This window comes from Branchiostoma lanceolatum, chromosome 12 (genome assembly GCF_035083965.1).
Source record: "Branchiostoma lanceolatum isolate klBraLanc5 chromosome 12, klBraLanc5.hap2, whole genome shotgun sequence".
Classification (NCBI taxonomy): Eukaryota; Metazoa; Chordata; class Leptocardii; order Amphioxiformes; family Branchiostomatidae; genus Branchiostoma; species Branchiostoma lanceolatum.
The window spans coordinates 13664881-13685729 of NC_089733.1; the positions used below are offsets into that span (position 1 = coordinate 13664881).

Consider the following 20849-nt stretch of genomic DNA (forward strand, 5'->3'; position numbering starts at 1 on the left):
GTCAAACAGGTATGATAAGCTTGGACTTAATAACCTCATTTATACATGTATTTTCATTTTACAAATGGTGCTAATAATGATTTAAAGAAACAGCACAATATGTGTGTGGCCAAACTCTGAAATTCTGTTGTACTCTCAAACTAAAAACAGTTATCAGCAATACATGTAGTTAGGTTTTAATCTTTCTTTGGTGCCAGAGCAAAGGGGGCATAAAGGTATGTCTGTAAGGAGATTTGGATAGTGATTACTAAATCAGAAGACAATGGGAAGTCATTTTCATTGTTGGTTTGTGCCCACAGCACTTGAAACAGTGACAGACATCCTTGAATATTAAAAGAGTCCAGGAATTATCACCAGTGGTTGACAAGGTGTGGTCATGTACATGCTTTGACAGACATGACAGAGAAAAAACCTGTAGGTTAGTTCTGTTGTCACAACTTGGTCCAATGACTGTTTTGCAAGTAGCCGTGTCTATCTGTACTGTTACATGGAACATAATCATTACCCAAATGCATCAGTTGTCATTATAATTAATTCAGTGTCTCAAGGAATTTATCATATGATAACCTTTAGTTGCTCCAAGCCTCTTGATATGCCTTAAACTACTGTTAATGATAGAGACAAGGAAAATAACATATCTTTGCCATGGGACCTGGTACTATGAGGCTGGGAGTTATTGTATTGAGATTTGCAATATTTCACCCTAGTGGGGGTTTATTAATAGCATGTAAGTTGCAATGCTGCAGAATAGATAGAGATTTTGTCCGTAGGAATTTTGTAAACTAGAGATGTTTGAAGGATGTACACACTGTACCTCCAGGTAGTCCTACATAATGAGTGGGACCCAAACCACACGTCTTTTCAATAAAATCTTGTACAGAATGACTAAAGGTTCCCTTTTCTTCAATTCCTTCTAGGTCAATAGGGCTACAAAGACAGTTACAACTCCAACTGTGTCATTTTATTTTGCACAAACTACTAGTACATGTAGCGTTGCTCTCTTCATTCTCAGATTTGGCACATCATTGTTTTCTGATTTAAAAAAAAAAGAAGAAAAGGAATCACAATACTGGATATGAATCACATCCTGACGGTTTGGCATAGACAGTTAGAGAAACTCCATATCTTCCTTATATCCATTTGTAAATGTATTCAAATGTCAACATTTAACTTTTTTGTAAAAAAAAAAGAAGACCAGTCTTGTATGTTGAACTACAAAATCCGAGACACAAGAAATTGAATCTGTGCGGCCTAACTTGCATTAAGTGCTTGAAACCTCCTTGGTCAAACGAGGAGTCAGAAAGATCACACCCAAACCCTTGACGTTGTCATGGACACGTGTTTAAGGTCACAGGTCAAGTACCTACTTACACAAACAAGATGGCGGACTATTTTTGTGCCAAGGGCTTCGTCCTTGCTACGCTTTGTTGACATGCACCGATAACTCACAAATATCCGGCTGATAACGTCGTACGTGCGAACACACGTAAGGTAAGAATGGTTTGAAACCAGGTACGAACGTGCAGCGATGGCACTGGCTGTAGTGGGTGTACCGTTAGTCAGTTCATTTGCTCTTTTTGCGGTTTCTCAGCTTAAGATATTATACAGTATATATGATGCTCACATGAAACGTCAATACTAACGTCTTGCCAAAGCTGCTACTGCTCTACTGCTCTGCTCAAATCCAGAACTTGGTTGTATGGTACTAATCTTATCAACTCCGCTTTGATTATGATGATAGGAATAAAATCGATCACTATTTTGCCATGACGCCACGTCCCAAAATATTATGGCCCAAACGGTTTGGGTACTTAGAAACAATTACCACATAGTTATTTTCAACCAAGGTAAGCGGAATGTTTTCTAGACATTCTAAGCTCATTGGAAACTGTTTAAATAGGTTGCACAATGCAAATTATTTTCCAAACTTCTTTGCTTTTAATAGTCCTATGCAGACATGGGACAAAGAAGTCAGCTCAAATATGGGTTAGGTGCAGTTTGTTGCCAACCTGCCAGGGGGCAATGCTGACATGTGAGCGCGTAGTACAAATGTACTAGCATTGGCTTTGGTATTAGGCCATTGCAAATCAATGCAATCACTTATCTTCCTATACGAACAACAACAAAAAATCTTCCTAAATGAACAACAACTTTGAAATACATTTTCTGTATTAATCTGAAATAACTTTTTTCTAGTGATGATGATAACAGTACTGGCAAGAAAATAACGGTATCTTTTTACGCAGCTGCGCAGTAAGACGAGCGTCTACGTACAGACATCATGGTGGACATTCAGGTCGCCTCGCACCTGCGCAGTCGACGGCTCTTTCTGTTTCTACTAGCCGCCACTATCGTCATAGGTAAGGGTTTATGGTAACAGCTGTTGGCAGGTTTTATTATATTAACTTACACTCATTTCGGACCAATACAGTCAAACCTGTACAAGTGACCAACACTACATAACTCATAAGGACCACCTGGCCAATGTGACCATTTTTTCGTGGTCCCTTTGATGTTTTTTCCCATTGACACAAGCATTAAGAATCTATGAAGTCTATGGTGACAACCTGTCCACGAACAAATTTTGTCTTCTTGGACAGCTAGGTTTTACTCTAATCATGTTCCTTGAGTCAGTTATCAAAGGACCAAGCAACTTTTGGCATACAATAATGTTTCTGATGTTAAACTAGTAAAATGGTATTAAGATAGAAATAGTATGCCTGCTTATTTCGTGTTCTTTCAGTTGAATCGGAGCTGTACATAATGACACACGTTTTCAACACAGTAACTACATGTATAAAGGCTAGACATCCATGTAATAAGATACACAATGCAAAAGTTTCTCAAGGAACTGGACAAAGATTGTAAACGTTCAGACGTTTCAGACCGAACATCCGCTATCTTCGTCAATGACTGAAACGTCTGACCGTTTACAAAACTTATTCAGTATCCTGAGTAACTTTTGTACTGTGTATAAGACTGTGATTTTCCATCCACAGTGCTTCTGATGATGCATCCGTGGTTCCTAGACAGTTGGTTCCTCCGTAGATCCCGGCCGACGTATGGAGCCTGGGGCGCTCCCGTTGTCTGGGACGACACCGTGGACTACGACAAGGCCAAGAGACAGTTCCCCAAGAAAAGCGTCACCGTCGGTTTAATCACAGTCGCCACGGGAAAGTACTTTGAGTACGTACATGACTTTCTTAAAACTGCTGAAGAACGCTTCATGCCTACCCAGAAGGTGACGTACTTTGTGTTCACCGATGGCTCAAAGAAAGTTCCCGAACTACCGCTCAAGAAGAACCGAGCGGTCTCCGTAATCTCTTTGAAAGAAAACTTGTCAAAAGACGCTCAAATGACGAAGATGGAAATGATCAACAAACTCGTTCTGCGAAAGAACGAAAATCTAAACTACGTTTTTTGCATGAACATCGACTCCAAATTTGTTGGAAAATTCGGCGTGGAGGCTGTCGACGACCTGGTCGGTACACTGCATCCAGGCTTCTACTGGAAAAATAGATTCTCATTCCCTTACGAAACAAACGCTGAGAGTAAAGCGTACGTCGCGCCTACAGAAGGGGAGATGTACTTCACAGGGGGTCTGTTTGGGGGTAGTAGGGATTCGATTCTAAAGCTGACGGAAACGTGCGCGAAGAACAGAGCGGAGGACGAAAAGAGCGGCGTGGAAGCCGCTTGGCACGACGAGGGTTACTTGAACAGGTACTTCGTAGACCACGCGCCCACTCGGATTCTCTCCCCAGAGTACTGCTTCCCTGAAGACTACTGGTACATGCCCTGGGTCAAGTACAAACGGGTTGTAGCTGGCCTGAAGGACTTAAGCGGAGGTCATGATACATTGTATAGTAACACGACTATGGCAAAGACTATAGCTACTAACAAATAAATATCCGTAATGTATAGCTACCGGCGGTCTTGGTAACTTGTATAGTAACACGACTATGGCAAAGACTACTAACAAATAGATATTCGTTATGTATAGCTAGCGGCGGTTTTGATAACTTGTATAGTATTAAACATAACAAAAGCAAAGACAACAAACAAATGAATATTCGTTATAAATAGCTATCGACGGTCCTGATAACTTGTATAGTAACACCACTAATCAAGGCAAAGGCTAAGACTGCTACAGCAGTGGTGGCCCGCATCGTCGACAGATGAGGGCGGCGATGATGACGATGATGATAATGATGATGATGATGATAAAAGATTAGATATTTATCAAGGTAGTCAGAGATGGCTTCACCCCCTTTAAAGACCTTTAAACAGTAACACAACTAAGACTAACGCTCTAAACGAATAGATACTGAACTAAGACTTTAGAAATAGCAGGATTTACCCCCTTACCCGTACTGCTTGTGACCCTTCCAGTCCCAAATATATAGAAATAGCAGTACTGTGAATGTATGGCAACGCGTTGACGCTGCATTCTGTAGATTTTGGGATAAGTTTATGGTAGGAACACAGTCACACACACACACGCCCACGCACACACACGCACACACACACACACGCACACACACACACACGCACACACACGCACACACACACGCACACACACACATACACACACACACACATACATGCATGCAGAGAGAGAGATCTAGAGATACACAGAATCAACTAAAATCTGTTATATTTTATACAGCTTATAATAAGCTTATATAGAGGGATAGACTTGAGTGCCATAGACGGCTTAAATCTATAATATATTATTGTCTGACATTTTGGAACCTTGAAAAGTGTTGTCCTAATCAGGTAGTGTTGCGTTCAGTTCCATTTTGTATTTACAGGTATACTTCTTAGGTATTTCTCTGTGTCAAGTGTTCCTGATCAATACATACGATTATTGTAAAGATTACATACTGTTACGAAACAATGCTTCTTTGCATATATGTGATAGGAGAAATGCTTTGATGACATGGGTATAGTAATAAACTGCTATTGCCATCTTTTTCTCTTGAGTTTGTTTCTTTTTTTTATATATGTCGACGCATTTTTGTAAAAGGTCTAGGTCGGTCTGGCTGACGTGATAACCTATATGAGGCACAGCTCTGGCGCCAAAGTCTGCATGGTGTTTAGCTGTGTTGTGACAGTGGAATAAGCCTTATGGAAACATCCGTAAGATAGCAATTTCTGTTATGATCTATCAACACTTGAGTGGTTTGCTTTGTAGATGTGAGCATTTTTGGTAAGTTGACCTGTTGTTACAGTATGTGATCTTTAAACTCTAGGATTAGATTAATCGAAAGAATATTTGCAAGTTTACACATAGAAGGTAGAAATAATGAGTTTGGAAAAATGGCTTGCTACATTGACGACCAAAATGAAAAGCAAACGAAATCTGTTACAAAGTTATAGACATCACAGAAATCGATGAAATTTACACAATAGCAGTCCAATACCCGTACAATGGATTTCACAAACACTTTCACCCCAAAATCATGGCATGTCCTGAACAAAATACATAAAACCCAGAAGTTTCGCTGTAATACCAAGGAAACGGACGGTAGCTGTTCCACAACTACAAACAATATGCATGCAAAGAACGCAAGGCCATCACACATATCAAAACTCATCACAATCTATACGTAGCAACTTGTCAAACCCATGTCCAAACCCCAACAACATACAGCCATCCACTAAAAACAATACCCTCCCAAATGAAAACCATCTCCTTTTCGACCTATACGAACTGTTGAGGCGATCCCTGTTATTTGTTGGACCTGCGCACGACCTCTGTCATCTTTATCCCGGTGTATGCGGGACCAATCCTCCAGAGCCATTAGTTCTGAACAAACCAATAAACAAACAGCACGGTCGCCATGACAACACGCGACGTCGCCCGTTTCCTCCCGCGCTCAACGTCACAACCCGCGCGTTCGTCTTTTCCGTCTGGGCCCGTCTCCGTAACGAAAACATTAGAACAACAGGTTTTCTCTTAATTTGACACGTGAAAGGAGTTCTGAGAGTGGATGGAGACCATGGAAAGTACACCTGTGGTGTGTTTTATCCTCTTGGCTGTCTCAACTGTTGGTAAGTACACACCATCTTCGTTGGTATCGTCTGTTTGTGTCCGGGTCTATTTTAAGGTTAAAGTAAGGTTAACGCTAACGGATGTTAAAGGAAGACTGACGATCAAGGTCAAGAAATTACTGCCAAAATTTTGCTAAAGCGTTTAGCTAAAACTTTGCTGTCTATCCCTGCCCCACTGGCTCTGTACTACAGTCAACCACGTCATGCAAAATGACATAGTCTAGAGTCTAGGCTACCTACACAGATCAAAATGGCGACTGCTGGAGTTTTGTCTAAGATTCGTTGAAAAGCGAAACGGTATCAAACTATTACCTACACGAATTGCCTTTCTTGAAGAGCGTATCGCTACTTCTTAAGTTTGTCCGTAGCGAAGAAGGACATGTCAGACCTATCGAGAAAGTTACATGACACAATTTTGATATCAAGAAAGGCGGTTCCTGGTTACGCCTTTACTTCCCGTTCATATAAAAAGGCGTTTGAAGTGTTGAAGAGTCTGTTTTTTGTCTAAACGATAGCAAACCAGCTATTGTGTGGTTTCATACTATACATGTAGTTCAAAGTGTAGCAAGTTTGTGTTCAAATTTGTTTGGTTAGTTTTACTTTACCAACTAGTTTGTCAATCTTGGCGAAAACTGGTTTATTCTTAGAGACAAAAAGCCTGCTTTTTACAGAAACATAGTTCGGTTGTTGTGCGGTGCTAATGCCGTTGTTTTGTTGTCTTCCCTGTTTGGTGTGTAATTTGAACATTTGGGGATAACAGCATTTTTTAAATCGTCTTTCAAAAGGCCTTGACTTCATCGTAAAAGATTCAGTCAAAATTCTTCAACTTTGTCGAAGTAAGACTGCTTATCAAAGTATCTGCAAATAAAGGTTGTTATTTTTCGTATCGAAATCCATACATATAATTCATCAGCTTGTGAGCGATGCTGTTTTTAGCATTCTTTTCAACCTAGGCCAAGGTATGCGCAATCTTTGTAATCACCCCTGAATCATCATGAAAACAGCTCACGGGAAATCTGCCTTATACCACATCCTGTTGATTCTTTCATCATAAAAATGTCGTAATGTTTGTGATTACAACAAACAAATGGCCACAGGCTTAGACCAAATGTAGATGCTTGAAACAAAACACTATCCAAAGCATGAGATATTTCTCACAAATCTCCCTCCCCTTGATTTGATTGAGGTATAATTTGTGCCATTTCCCTTCAAAAATATGGACTCAACAGACGGTCCCTGTTTTTCACGTCTCCAGTCGCTGGTATGCATGTCCCAATATTTTAGAGATTAGCTGGACTTTAAACACAATTCTTCCAAGTCTGCATCACCAGTAAATAAGGGTCAGCACATTTCCTTATCACCTTGGCTATAATTAATTTTATCTCCAGATACCAGGGCACTGTCATAGCCGTCGGGGTATTTGATGGAGAATTCTACATTTCAGTAATCCGTATCGATTTTTATCCAGCCGACTCTTCAAGAGGCCGTGCATTTTCATTCCTCCGTTAACACGTTACAGAATAACTGTAGCCAGGGTATTGGAATGCTAAGATATGAGGAGAGATTTGAGACAATTTATGCACTCCTATCGCACAACGCGTACTATATACCCTCCACACAAAGAACTATACATTGCGACTTTAAGTCACTTTCGATGAAGTTCTGGCCGAACAACACACGGTAAGAGGTCGTGTGAAGGAGTGTGTTGAACAAGGCACGTTGTTTGTCCAACTCCTCTATTACACGCCATTACGAAGGCAATCCTAACACGGTTGCCCGGCAGACGATGGTATGTGGGATTACTTCAGATCGGACAGGCAGGTGCGCCGTGGCACGGCTTTGATCACATTTATTACGGCTTCATTTGGAACGCTTGTTAAACTTCCTGCGACCAATGGGAAGGCTTCACACGGACTGTATTAACTGGGTTTACTCGTCTGTATCGCCTAGTTCAACAGCAGTGTCAAATGCATTGCATTTCAATGGTGTCAAGTTGAGAAAATTCACAGTATGGCTGCCTTGATCATAATGATGAATACAGTATTCATAAAGAATATTTCCCTTGCAAATCAGACTAAGGCAACCTTCTATTCTCTTTTAGTAAATTTTGATAGAATCTAGCAATTTACTAAGACACAGCAAGTTCTAACCAAGTAGAAAATAAACAAAAATAAGATATCGCAGTCGGGGTGCTTTGGAGATTTAGCAACGCTAGAAAAACACCAGACTTCGGTCACCTTTGACTCTTTTAACTACTCTAATCGCAGAAAGTATTACATGAAGCATATAAAGTCATGATAAGGACCATATACATGTAGATACATATACAGCAACAATGAACATAATGTTTGTAAGCTGAAGAATGTATTATGCTATTTTAGGTGAGTGTAAACTACGCCATCCGTGACGTAGAAGCTGATACTTCCAATATTTGCTAAAATCACGCAATGTTTTTCCTTATACTACTGGCAAAGCGTTTTGGGTACATCGTGTAGCGACGTGTATTCCCTTTGTTGCTTTACGTATGCTTTAGAGGTCCATAAAGCTTAATTACTATCAGATGATGAACACAAAACATCGTTGGACATATGATCGAGTCCTCGGATCATATTCAGTATTTGCAGTTTTGTACCAACAACTACTGCTAAATATATAGAAACTCGAGCTCATTGTAATGAGGGAGTGTTTTGGTAACAATTAAGTCTCCCCAGGTGGTATCTTATCTGTTGAGATCCCCACCTATCCAAACGGTAAGACAGATCGAGTCATCAACTACCATCCTGTATAATTAGTCATTTCCTGAATCACTTAAGTCCTGACGTTATCTTCAAGAGGAACGAATTGACGACAGAGAGTGGGTGATTTTAGAAGACCTCCTTGTTGCTTTATCAATGATATATTTTCTTTTGATTATACTGAGGAATCCATAATTTCGTCTATTCATTTATCAGTTCGGCACGAACGCATTCTTAAATGGACAGCCAGGGTTGCCCAACTAGCGAAATGGCCTGCTGTTAAGGGCTAACCCTGGCTAACCAAACTTTAAAACTCAAAATTACCAACTAAGAGTGGTCAAAGGGCTCGATATAGTCATTACTGACATTAGGTTTTTAACTCCTGTCTTGGCAAATGACGATTGTGTTGACGCTATGTTCCATTGTTTGCTCAAGGCGTTAGACTAAAAATATAATGAATATGTACGTATACTGTACTGATGTTCGCCAGCTGAGAACACAGAACTAGACTCCTAATCATTTCTAACCTCTTACACAACCGTGAATATGGATAGATCAATATTGCTCTCGTTGCTAGACAATGAAAATGTTAATCGGCAATTGATTGTTTTATTTTTGATGCAAACAAGGATAAAGGTCGTCCCGCGCACACGGTATTTGCTCCCGTGTATACTATGATAACACCTAGGTGCCAGGGACATCTGTGAAAAATGAGAGTCGTCTAAACAGTGCAATTTATTATACTTTTACTGTCTAACTACTGCATCTATATATGAACTACACTTGATGTGTATGGTTATGATTGATTCTGGCATAGTTAATGTACAACAAGGATTTTGCTACAGTGAACATTGCATAAGAGTTGTTTTGACCATTGTAAAATATATGGTATTGTACATTTGTAGTGCGGTCGTAATTCTATAATTTTCTGTGACGAGTAAGTCTTTAATGCAAACTTTTAGGTAGATTTAGTGCAGAGCTCTGGTTTATGAATATCAAATAGATCAACTGGACGTCCTGTGCATACAAAAATGTTTACACCATCAAACTAGCTACCATCGGACTTTCCACGCATGTGGGAGTGGAGCTCTCGGTAATAAGACAAATGTTGTTGACGTACGTAAAACCTTGATAAAGTGACTTAGCATGGAGCTATCCTAATCTCGAAGCAGATGATGGAAGGGCAAGTCTTTTCCTGTTGCCCGTGTACTTACCTCAACCACATCAAACGTCACAATGGCATTGGAGTACGTTGATCCTTACACTATGTACCAATGATTACATCACTTATCATGACTAACGACGAGTTTGTCTTTTTCTTTTTCAAACAAAATATAGTCTACGGCCAGTCCTGTGACTTTGATACACCAGGTGACTTCTGCGGGTGGACCCAGGCAACAGATGATCAGTTAGACTGGCTCATTGACGCAGGACCAACTTCGGCGAGGCAGTTTGCGCAAAATTTGGGTAGACCTGAGCTTGGAACTGGCCCCGTTGCTGACCACACCCTGGGCGATGAAAGTAAGTTATTCAATATTCATCTTTGGTTTTTAGATTTGACCCATACTATAGGTATATAGTAGCTAACGGATTAGAGCTAAAATAGACCATGACAATAAGCTGAATATCCTAATAAACATTGAGCTTGGACCACTGACCTCCATTAGGTGAACTTGGTTATGTTATGTGTGTATTGTAATAACATGTATGTTCGTGCATGCTGTGTTTTTATAAATGGAAATAGTGAATTAGACTTTATTCTAATGTAATTGATATCTATTAAGACATCAAACAGTACAGTGATGGTTAACACTCCCACTCACTGGCTCATATAAACAAAGGTAACCTGATAAGTGTAATATGAGCAGCATTCAATGCACACGGACTTTACGTTGTTAAGGAATACCGATTGTTTAACACACAGACGGAGGATATGCGACGATACCCCACTCCGGCCACAGTGACGGAGACAGGGCGCGGTTGATCAGTCAGGAGTTCACCATTGACGTGGTTTTGCGATTCTGGTACCATCTGTACGGACAGAATATCTTCCTCAACGTGTACCTGGAGGAGGGAGGGATAATGAGCCCGATCTTTCAAACATATGCTCATGCGTCCATCGATGACACGTGGAAACCTGTCGTGTTGCCTCTAAGCCCATCTGGGCCCTACAAGGTATTTCTACTCATCTATATCTCTTGCACGTGTCTTTTCTTTAATCATAGATTGTGTTACAAAGAATTGATAACGTTGTTTGATGCCATATTCTTAAAATGATAAATACTGATATGCGTTTATCCATTAATTTCCAGATCGTATTTGAAACGGGACGAGACGGAAGCTTCCGTTGCCAGGCAGCCATTGATGACATCATGATGTGTGATGGCGGTAGGTCGATTGCTTGAGATAAAAACATAATTGTGATTGTGTCTTTAAGGATTAGTATGTTAGCCAAAAATCTTCAAGAAGCAGTTGTTCCTCGATAATAGCAGCCGGAAAAGACACAACCTTGTCAAACAGCTGGGCCACGCATGGGCAATACTGGGCATGGCACAGAGCGAGCTGGAATGACCCAAGGGAAGGATATCTTATTGGTCCTCGAATAAACAACACCCTGGATGTTGATGATGATGAAAATATTTGGTATGTTAAGCATCCATTGATTAATGTCATATTTCCTCCCTATAGTTTGTGTGATCCCGGCTGCTCCTCGCCTTGACTGTGACTTTGAGCGCGACATGTGCGGCTTTCTACAGGACAGCAACGACGAAATCGACTGGACCAGACACAAGCTTTCCACGCCCAACCGAGTGTATGCACTACAGAACAACGTACCGAGTGCAAAAACTGGGCCTTTCCATGACCACACACAGGGCCTATATCATGATGGTAAGTGTAGAGTCAAGTGCAGCTTGTTATGCTCTTCGAGATATTCAATAGTAGTGCCTCTCCGATAGCAGAATATACACAGCAGACTATATGCAAATAGACAATAGCTCCAAACATTTGTTTTGAATTGTATGTATTGTAGTAGTTTGGTATTATCACAGTATTTTCAGTAACTAAGAAGATGCCCCAAAGGTACTACTAGATGATAGCATGAAAATGCTTGAAAAGCGGTAAAAGAGTACGATAAAAGTGCTAAAAATGATAGCTACATTTGGTTGTTGAATTAGTGGTAAAATTGTTTATTTAAAAAAAAAATATTTAATGTTACAGGGTACTACATGTACGTAGAGTCCTCTACCCCGGCACAGACGGGTGATGTAGCCAGGCTGTTCTCTCCCGAGACGAGCGGACCTTGTCTGGAGTTTTACTTCCACATGTTCGGACAACAGATGGGTGAGTTTTACTACTCAATTGTTCAAACAGCAAATTTGCACTAGTTATATGTTCGTTTGAATGCACAAAGTGAGCCTCAATAAGCATACTTGGAAGGTACGCACACACATTTTTGACTACTTGCATGGCACACATGGACATAGGTGTACTACGTTGCAACAATGACGACGACGATGATGATGATGACCATGATCATGAAGATGATGATGATGATATTGATGTTGATGATGATGATGATAATGACGTTGGTGATGACTTTGATGACGATGATGATGATATTGACGTTGGTGATGATTATGAAGACGACAATGATGATGATATTGACGTTGGTGATGATTATGAAGACGACGGTGATGATGATATTGACGTTGGTGATGACTATAATGACGATGATGATATTGACGTTGATGATGACGACGACGATGATGATGTATGTGGAATAGGTGTGCATTTTTTTAACCTATGGATGTTCCTCTCTTGACCTAGGCATCCTTCAGGTGTACACCAAGCTGTCAGGTAGCACGGACATGCAGCTGCAGTGGGAGCTGAGCGGGGACAGAGGGGACACCTGGAACAGGGCAGTCATCAACCACAACATCACAGACAACTATCAGGTAAGTGTAGGAACCGCCAGACGTTGACTGAAAAATCTTAGGCCTAGGGTCCGTAAAGTACCTTTCAGTACACTACATGTTTTGTAGCTCTATGGTTTCTCATACCAACTACTGATGTCCATTCAAACCTGTAGTGACTGCACAAGCCTATGAATTGATAAGACTGAAATCCCTACAAAATCGACCCATGTATAACAAGTATCTAATCTTTATAATTGTGAAACACTGTACATGTCTCCTTTTTGTTTGCAGGTCATATTTCATGGAGATATAGGTGGATTTCTCAGTGACATTGCAATTGATGACGTCAGAACTAGGAATGAGACATGCGAAGGTGGGCGCATTTTTCAAATACTTAATAACACTTTAATGTTATAACGATAGTATACTGAAACCTGGTGATGATATGAATATAGTTATACATTTACACGTACATTGGTTTAGGTTGTTTTGCGTTGCCTTCCAAAACAGCATTCGGAGGCTGGGGAGGTTGGGGAAACTGGACCGACTGCACAGCAACCTGTGGCGGAGGGATACAAAGCAGAACCCGGTACTGCGACAACCCGCCGCCGCCTTACGGCTTTACGTGTGTTGGTGACGACGATGGTGACATGGCGGACACAGAACAACAGGACTGTAACAAACAAGCCTGTCCGGGTACGATATTTACATATAGACTTATCCAGGCTTAACCGCACTCCGTGAAGCGATTAATTCTCTTGGATTCGATCACAACAAACAAATTTGTTGCCAACCTGTCAACCGAAAATAACATGTATGGACACTTTCTATGCGATTTGTCAAAATATTTCTGACGTACAAAGTAATCAAGACCGCACGAATTCGAAGGACGCTTAAAAGTATGTAAAAAACTCAGAATTGGTGAAGGGAAAGAAACTATTCTGTGACCTCATAAGGGCAAGTGCACTAAAATGTCTTAGGATGTGGGTCAAGAAGGTTCCTTTGATTACAACCGATTTTAGTAGATTACTTTGAATGTTTCTATTGTACGCTCCTGACGTAAACCTATGTTTTTAATAGTTTAGAATAACTTTATATCGGACAGACTCAGTATCTACTCCCATTTAACGGTGTTAACACTTCGACAGTTTCCAATCATATTACTAACAGTAACCAAAGTATTTCGTGGTCTTGATGACTTGGAAATCGTGTGTGACATGTCATCTTGGAGATGTTAACCGGTGTCCCATATGAAGTATGACTTGGGGAGGGCTCTATCATGACTGACCGTAACTAACTTTTTTGTGATCATTTGAAATGTATTGCGACTGCTGAGGCACAACCATTAAATGGAATCCAAAATTAAACAAGACTTGGGAAGCGCTCTATCATAAGTAACCATAACCAAATTCCGTTTTCTGCCCTCTCCAGTTGATGGCGGTTGGGGCCCGTGGCAGCCGGCTGGAGACTGTAGTGTGACGTGTGGCCGGGGGACTCAGCCTGTAGACAGACAATGTGACAGTCCTGCTCCTCAGCACGGCGGGAGTCAGTGTGCGGGTCCTAATACTGACTCACAGAGCTGTGATACAGGCCCGTGTCCGAGTAAGTTTACATTCACCGATAGAATACCACAGAAAACTCCAAAAAATATACTATGGTTATAAAATGGTTGGTAAAATTACAGAACAGTCTATGCGTTACATATTGTGTTTGAATTTAGGCATTGCTAGTCACTTGGCGTTTTCTGTCCACCCCCCTTGTTATCTGCTTGCTTTGAAGGTTTTCAGAAAGTCCGTTTAGGTTTCAACTGTTATTGAAATTGATGCAAGGACGATGATAACTTCTCCTTCCATCCGACTATAGCAGAAACAACATCCACTGAAAGAAATGAACTTCAAAGTTAAAACTAATGTCTCAATATACTATTGATGACCCCTGTTCAGTGTCTATTACAAAAAGTTATATGGAAAATGTAGCTTGTATAGCTATATACGCCCGGTTTCGTTGTTTCTTGATTGAGAATAACTACTGAAAACTGCTGCCTTCTCTGTTTAAAAGTTAGACACAGAATGAGCCAACATAGCTGCTTGTGTGTCTGTAGTGAAATTGTGATCTATTATATTGTCATAGTTGACGGTAGATGGAGTCCATGGAGTGGATTCAGCGCCTGTAACGTTACCTGTGACGGAGGAATCCGGCTGAGAACGAGGCTGTGCGACAACCCCCCTCCCCAACATGGCGGCGCCAACTGTGTTGGTGATGACGACGGTGACGGTGCTGATACAGATTTTGAGACGTGTAACACAAACCCCTGCCCAGGTGAGAGTTATAGTAACATGCATGAAAAGTATCATAATTTATGATACGTTATCTTAATGTTTGTTACCTCACCGATGATGAACTGAACAAGGAGCGGTCTAAACTGGAAGTACATCCTACCTGACCGAAGACTCGACTCGACTCGACTCGACTCGACTCTACTCTACTCTACTCTACTCTACTCTACTCTACTCTACTCTACTCTACTCTACTCTACTCTACTCTACTCTACTCTACTCTACTCTAATCTACTCTACTCTACTCTACTCTAGTCTACTCTTTTCTTTGTTTGTGTCACGGTGAGTGAGTTTTGTGAAAACGAGGCCGAGCGGTGATTGTAACAGATAGGTCTATCTTCTAATTCTAATTGAGGACGTATCCTCGTTGTCACCCAAATCTGGCACGTTCCCGCCAGATTGTGATTCCCCGAGAGCAGATTTCGAAATGGCGCAGGCGTTTGGAAAGGGGTCACGTGATCACGCCAAAATAGGCTTGCAAATCTATAGGTCTTCCGGGTTTAACCAAACAACATGGCTGCCGTGACGTCACGTACACATGCCCTGTTAATAACTGTATACTCTTGTTCACTGTTGTTGATGTGATAGTTGATGGCGGATGGAGTCAGTGGTTGCCATGGGAGACGTGTAGTCAGTCCTGCGGCGGAGGGACACAGAGGAGAGTGCGGACATGCACGGAGCCTGCCCCGCAGTACACCGGCAACGGTTGCCATGGCGACACAGACGGTGATGGAACAGATGAAGAGTTCCAACCCTGTCAGACACAGACATGCCCAGGTTTGTTTGTTTGTCTGCTTGTTTAAGTGCGTGTTGAGGAGGCACGCTTTCAACAGTCCCGTGGTAAACTTTTCTTGATGATACGTATCTCCCTGATGAATGACAAAACAACAAATAATGATTTTTGCCCATTTATTCGTCTTATATAATATCTAAAATTGTAGCCAAGCTTGTACGCTAACTAAACAGGATAAGCTTAATATCATGATATCAACTTAGATATACTGTTGACATAAATTTCTTCAGATCTTGTATCACAAGAATACTTTCTTCTTTTATGAATGTGACGGGTCAAGCACAAAGAAGGTCAAGATAACAGTTACCGGATTTATATCATTGAATGTTTTGATATGATTCTAATCAATATTTCCCCATTTTTCTTCATCTACATCACTGTGATTCCGAGGAAAATAAGTTTAACTGAAAGTGTCTGAAGGTAAAATTTCGTTTCTGTTGTGTTGACGATGACAGTTGACGGAGGCTGGGGAGTCTGGACATCTTACGGCCCCTGCAGCGCGACCTGTGGCGGCGGGGTGGAGACCAGGTCCCGGCGGTGTGACAGCCCTGCACCGTCCAGCGGTGGGAGGGACTGCCTGGGGGACATGGACGGGGATGGACTGGAGGAAGACACAAGGCCGTGCCAGGCAGGGACTCCATGTCCGGGTAGGTACATGTACATCTATACGGATAAATGGAAAGCGTGTGGATCGGCCATCGTTAGAATTTTTTTGTTTATCAACACCATTTTATCATGACGTCAATAATTACTTGGTCATTTGCCGTACAGCTACAGAAATTTGTTCGACAAATTATCCCTTTGAGCAACCTGTTGGATTTGTCTGTTGACTTAAAAATCATGGGCTATAAAGTTCAAACTATTTTCGGTGTTTTAAAGATCACTCACTCACTCAATCCTCTTCAGTGCCAGGTGGCTCATGAGGGTCCAGGAAGTCCCTCTAAGTTTTAAAGATCACGTCCGTATAAAAAAAGTTTTTTATGACCATTGCATGAGCACTACAAACTTGCATGTTTATCGAAGTGATGTCTCTCTGGTTTTTTTTGTCTGCAGTGGACGGACAGTGGGGACCGTGGGTTGCTATAAGCGCGTGTAACGTCACATGTGGCGGAGGGATGCTAGTGAGGGAGAGAGAGTGCAATGACCCATCACCCCAACACGGTGGAAATCCCTGCCCAGGGGACAGTGATGGAGACGACCTGGAAACCGGATATGACGTATGCAAGACGGGACGATGCCCAGGTATGGCTAAATCACACTTCCGTTTGAGTTCGACTTTGATTCCATTCTAATCTCAAAAGAGATTTGCCTTTACTTAGATAAATTACACCATTTAAGCCAGATGAATACGAAAATCCTAGCAATGTATACACTTTCAACGACAAGTGGATTACCTTATCTGATATACAAATAACAAGAAGAAATCTTTGATAAATTGAATAATACCACCCAGCTGCAGCTGAGCTAACTTTTGACAAGAAATAGTGTCTAAAAGATAAATGATCATGAGTCTTTGCACTTGGTTTTAGCTTATTTGTACACATCAAGTAAGGTCGCTGTCCACTGAAGCCACGATCAACAATTACATAGTTGCCAACGCTTGAATTGCATCATGGGTAGTCTATATGTAGAATTAGTAGTTACAAATGTGATGTCCAAAATATTTCATAGAATTGATAATATGTAACTGGTACAGTGAAGTGAATAGAGTTGTCAACTCATTCTTGCCTAAGATTATTCCTGCCTAACCGCAAATAAAGCAAAGCATTAGATGTGTGCCATTATTCAAAGCCTGTATAGAAGCAGCTACACATTCGGTGTACTATTTTGCTTGGGACAGTCCGACACCGGGCATAATCAGAACCACTATACATTAAGAAAACAGTACAAGATATGGCCCCAAAAAGGTAATCCTAAATGCCTACCATAGAAGCTTCATCCAATGATCTATTCTTATCTAACTCTGCCCAACACAGACTGGGGTCCGTGGGGTTCCTGGTCGCTCTGCACGGCTACCTGTGGCCCGGGAGACCGTGAGCGGGCCAGACGGTGTGAGACGGCGGGGGCGGAGCCGGGAGCCACCTGCCCAGGGGATGTCAACGGGATCGGGGTGGATACGGAAGAGGAGCCGTGCAACAACGGACCCTGTCCGGGTAATGATTAAGTTTATTGTGAAGCCTTATTTATTGATGTTTGTAAAAAGTGTTGCTGACTGTTTATAAAACTAGTTATAACTCACATTAGAGTCGCACCATAGCTGACTATCAGTACATATTTACTGCCGGTTGTGATGGGGCTATAATTGCTTTGTTTTGTAGATAACCACGTAAGAAATTTGAATGGCTGCGTTAGTATCCGTGAAGAGTTTTCTAGGACTGTACTGCACATGTATATCTGAAACTTGTTAAAACTGTGCAGAAACCATATTTTAGATGCAGCACACAAAATACCTTGGAACAGGATTTTATGTGGATAATAGGAGAAGGCTGTTTTTCTATTGTGTGCTTTTTGATTTGTTGAATGTCGCCAGACATTGACTGTATATTTAACTTGATTTGATGATTTTGACATACTAGATTATCATTTGGTTGTATATAAGATGATAGAATGTATGACTATCTAAAGAACGTTTGTTTTCTTTGTTTCCTTGCAGAGGGTGAAGACTGTGGCACAAATGGATGCCCGGCCCCAGGTTAGGACGAAACAAATCTACATACTTTATAACATGTCATGCTACATGTAGATTTACAGCATGCTACATGTAGATTTACAGTTAACATCCATTCAAGCCAAGAAAGAATTAGCAGGTTGTATTGTAGTATGCTATATTGGGGTTCAGCTTTACATGTAATTAACATAGAAAGGTATACATTGTAACAAGCTGCTTGGGGGGCCCAAACCTACGCTACTTCCTTTTATCACAAGATATCTGCAACAACAAAATCAAGACCATAGCACGTCCAGACCAAAAGATCCAAGAAAAACGGAAGTTATGCTGCAGTACCAAGGTTACATACTAGGGGTCTCAATGTGACCCTTGACCTCCGTCTTTCCAACACCTACCCACACATCAAATATCATTGTAATGAATTTAGAGGTTCTTGAGTTATACTGACTGCAAGAAAATAAGGAAACACAAACAAATACTCAGACACACACACAAACACACACTCACATAAACACATACACACACACACACACACACACACACACACACACACACACACACACACACACACACACACACACACACACACACACACACACACACACACACACACACACACACACACACACACACCCAAGACAATGTCTCCATTTATAAAATCTCTATACAGAAAATTGTACAGTTAAAGGAAAAAAAACAAACATTTATCTTGTCGCCAGGAGTCGCAGCTGGCCAGTCCCAAGAGAACGGAGAAGAGAAATCCGACAACACTGCAGTACTGGCAGGCGCCGCATGTGGCGGGATTGGCGTGCTACTGATCGCCGTCGGCCTAGGATTCCTGCTTTACAAGAAGAAAAAAGAAGAGACAAAGGTCAGACCTTCTGATGGGAGACCTCCGAGAACAGCGTCGACTGCATGGTCCAATAGATAGAAGGAAAGTGTTTCAGCAATAAGGACAGTGAAATAGTTATAAAGAATATTGTCATCACCTCACTGATGCAAATTAAATGGTTACGTATACCGGCGTGTGATTGGTCATTAGGACTTACTCAAAAGTTTAAAAGACAATTGGTGTCATGGGTGAAGATTTGGTGAAACATTTGCTTGGCATGTAAATGAGCAGCTGTGCGAGTTGTCGTTTCATTTCATTTCATACCAGTCCATTTCAAACCTTTTTAGATGTGTGGTGCAATCGGTGTCAAACTTAATTTCTATAAAAATTAGTCTCCATTGCAGACCTCACTCGGTATCTTTAATGCAAAAAAATGTAATTAACAAGTACTAAATCCTCAATGGGGTCTGAAATGGTTGTATCAACAGAAATAACAGATGTATCTAGAGTCATTCTAAACTCTCTTAGCTGTGTAGATGCACAACCAAGTAGAACTCTTTTGAGGTCACCCTGACATTTTTCGATAAGAATCGGACACAAGTTTTCATCTCTAAGCTACCTCTGTTAAAACACATGCAACAGTAACAGTCCTGGTTCTTAAAGCCGTTTGTTTTGTTGTGAAGTGAGTTTGTGTGCCGGATGTGGCGAGATAAACTGTTTAAAACAATATGTTCTGGACCAGGGAAGCAAATATTGCGGTAATAAATGAGTTAGTTATCACGTTGATTATGTACATTCCTGTTCGACGTATAGCGAACCAAAAGAACAACGCGTTCCTATGGACTATAAAGGACTCAAACTTAATCCACATCCTTGTTTGCGGTGAGACTATCTCAGGGTGTAGTACGTGGTATAAATTATGTACACCTTAGAATACACGGGAAATAGTACCTGACAACTACAGTATGTAGGCCAAAAATAGCTACTCAAGCAACTGGATAAGATTTTGATACAGGATGTACTTGAAAAATTGGTAGGCTGGACATAAGTAAAGTTTTGAACTGTGTGCAAAAATTGCACATTTGCACACGTTGCAGATTGATATAAACGTTTGAATACATGTATTGTTCACATTGCTGGAGAAATGTATACCATATAGAAGTCATATGGACTATAATTTAAGATTTTAGGAAATATGTTTTACATTTTGCATGGTGGTTTTGTCATTTTGTGTGCAGTTGTTTCTTGTGTTACTGATTTTTGTACTACTTCGGTTTACTTGTTAAATTACACGATTCAGTAAATTGTTCTCTGTGTGACTCTTCATTTGAGGTAAAATTTCTCTAATGAAGATACGAGTGGCAGGACTTTACAACGATTTCTGTTATTCCGAAGCCACTGGTGTTAGTAATAGCATTGCAATACATAGGAAACGGCAAATATGTAAGGGATAATTTTCTAGCCTTGTATTTCACATCATCATTAGGCTCTACCTGCCTCCGCGGGTCGCTGGG

The 20849-nt window shown here is 41.0% G+C and overlaps 2 protein-coding genes across 2 annotated transcripts; both read left to right on the plus strand.

Moving 5' to 3' along the window:
- The first annotated feature begins 1353 nt into the window (after positions 1 to 1353).
- LOC136446331 (histo-blood group ABO system transferase 1-like) lies at positions 1354 to 4533 on the plus strand. The gene is made up of 3 exons (XM_066444681.1): positions 1354 to 1491; positions 2247 to 2360; positions 3000 to 4533. Exons 2-3 carry the CDS (start codon positions 2282 to 2284, stop codon positions 3902 to 3904), a joined length of 984 nt encoding a protein of 327 aa, XP_066300778.1. The 5' UTR covers positions 1354 to 1491; positions 2247 to 2281; the 3' UTR covers positions 3905 to 4533.
- A 5959-nt stretch (positions 4534 to 10492) lies between these two features.
- LOC136445769 (coadhesin-like) lies at positions 10493 to 19512 on the plus strand. Its single transcript, XM_066443907.1, has 16 exons — positions 10493 to 10502; positions 10714 to 10964; positions 11102 to 11177; positions 11478 to 11678; positions 12009 to 12131; positions 12618 to 12745; positions 12998 to 13079; positions 13217 to 13402; positions 14138 to 14308; positions 14837 to 15025; positions 15631 to 15819; positions 16291 to 16482; positions 16889 to 17077; positions 17812 to 17988; positions 18489 to 18527; positions 19223 to 19512. The coding sequence occupies exons 1-16, from the start codon at positions 10493 to 10495 to the stop codon at positions 19432 to 19434; spliced, it is 2415 nt and encodes an 804-aa protein (XP_066300004.1). The 3' UTR covers positions 19435 to 19512.
- The last annotated feature ends 1337 nt before the right edge of the window (positions 19513 to 20849 follow it).

Excerpts from the sequence above, each read along its gene's own strand:
- LOC136446331 (XM_066444681.1), top strand. The coding sequence starts at position 2,282 with ATGGTGGACATTCAGGTCGCCTCGCACCTGCGCAGTCGACGGCTCTTT. Across the intron at positions 2,361-2,999 it reads AGCCGCCACTATCGTCATAG|TGCTTCTGATGATGCATCCG; the intron begins GTAAGGGTTTAT and ends TTCCATCCACAG.
- LOC136445769 (XM_066443907.1), top strand. Across the intron at positions 11,178-11,477 it reads CATCATGATGTGTGATGGCG|TTTGTGTGATCCCGGCTGCT; the intron begins GTAGGTCGATTG and ends TCCTCCCTATAG. Across the intron at positions 12,746-12,997 it reads ACATCACAGACAACTATCAG|GTCATATTTCATGGAGATAT; the intron begins GTAAGTGTAGGA and ends TTTTGTTTGCAG.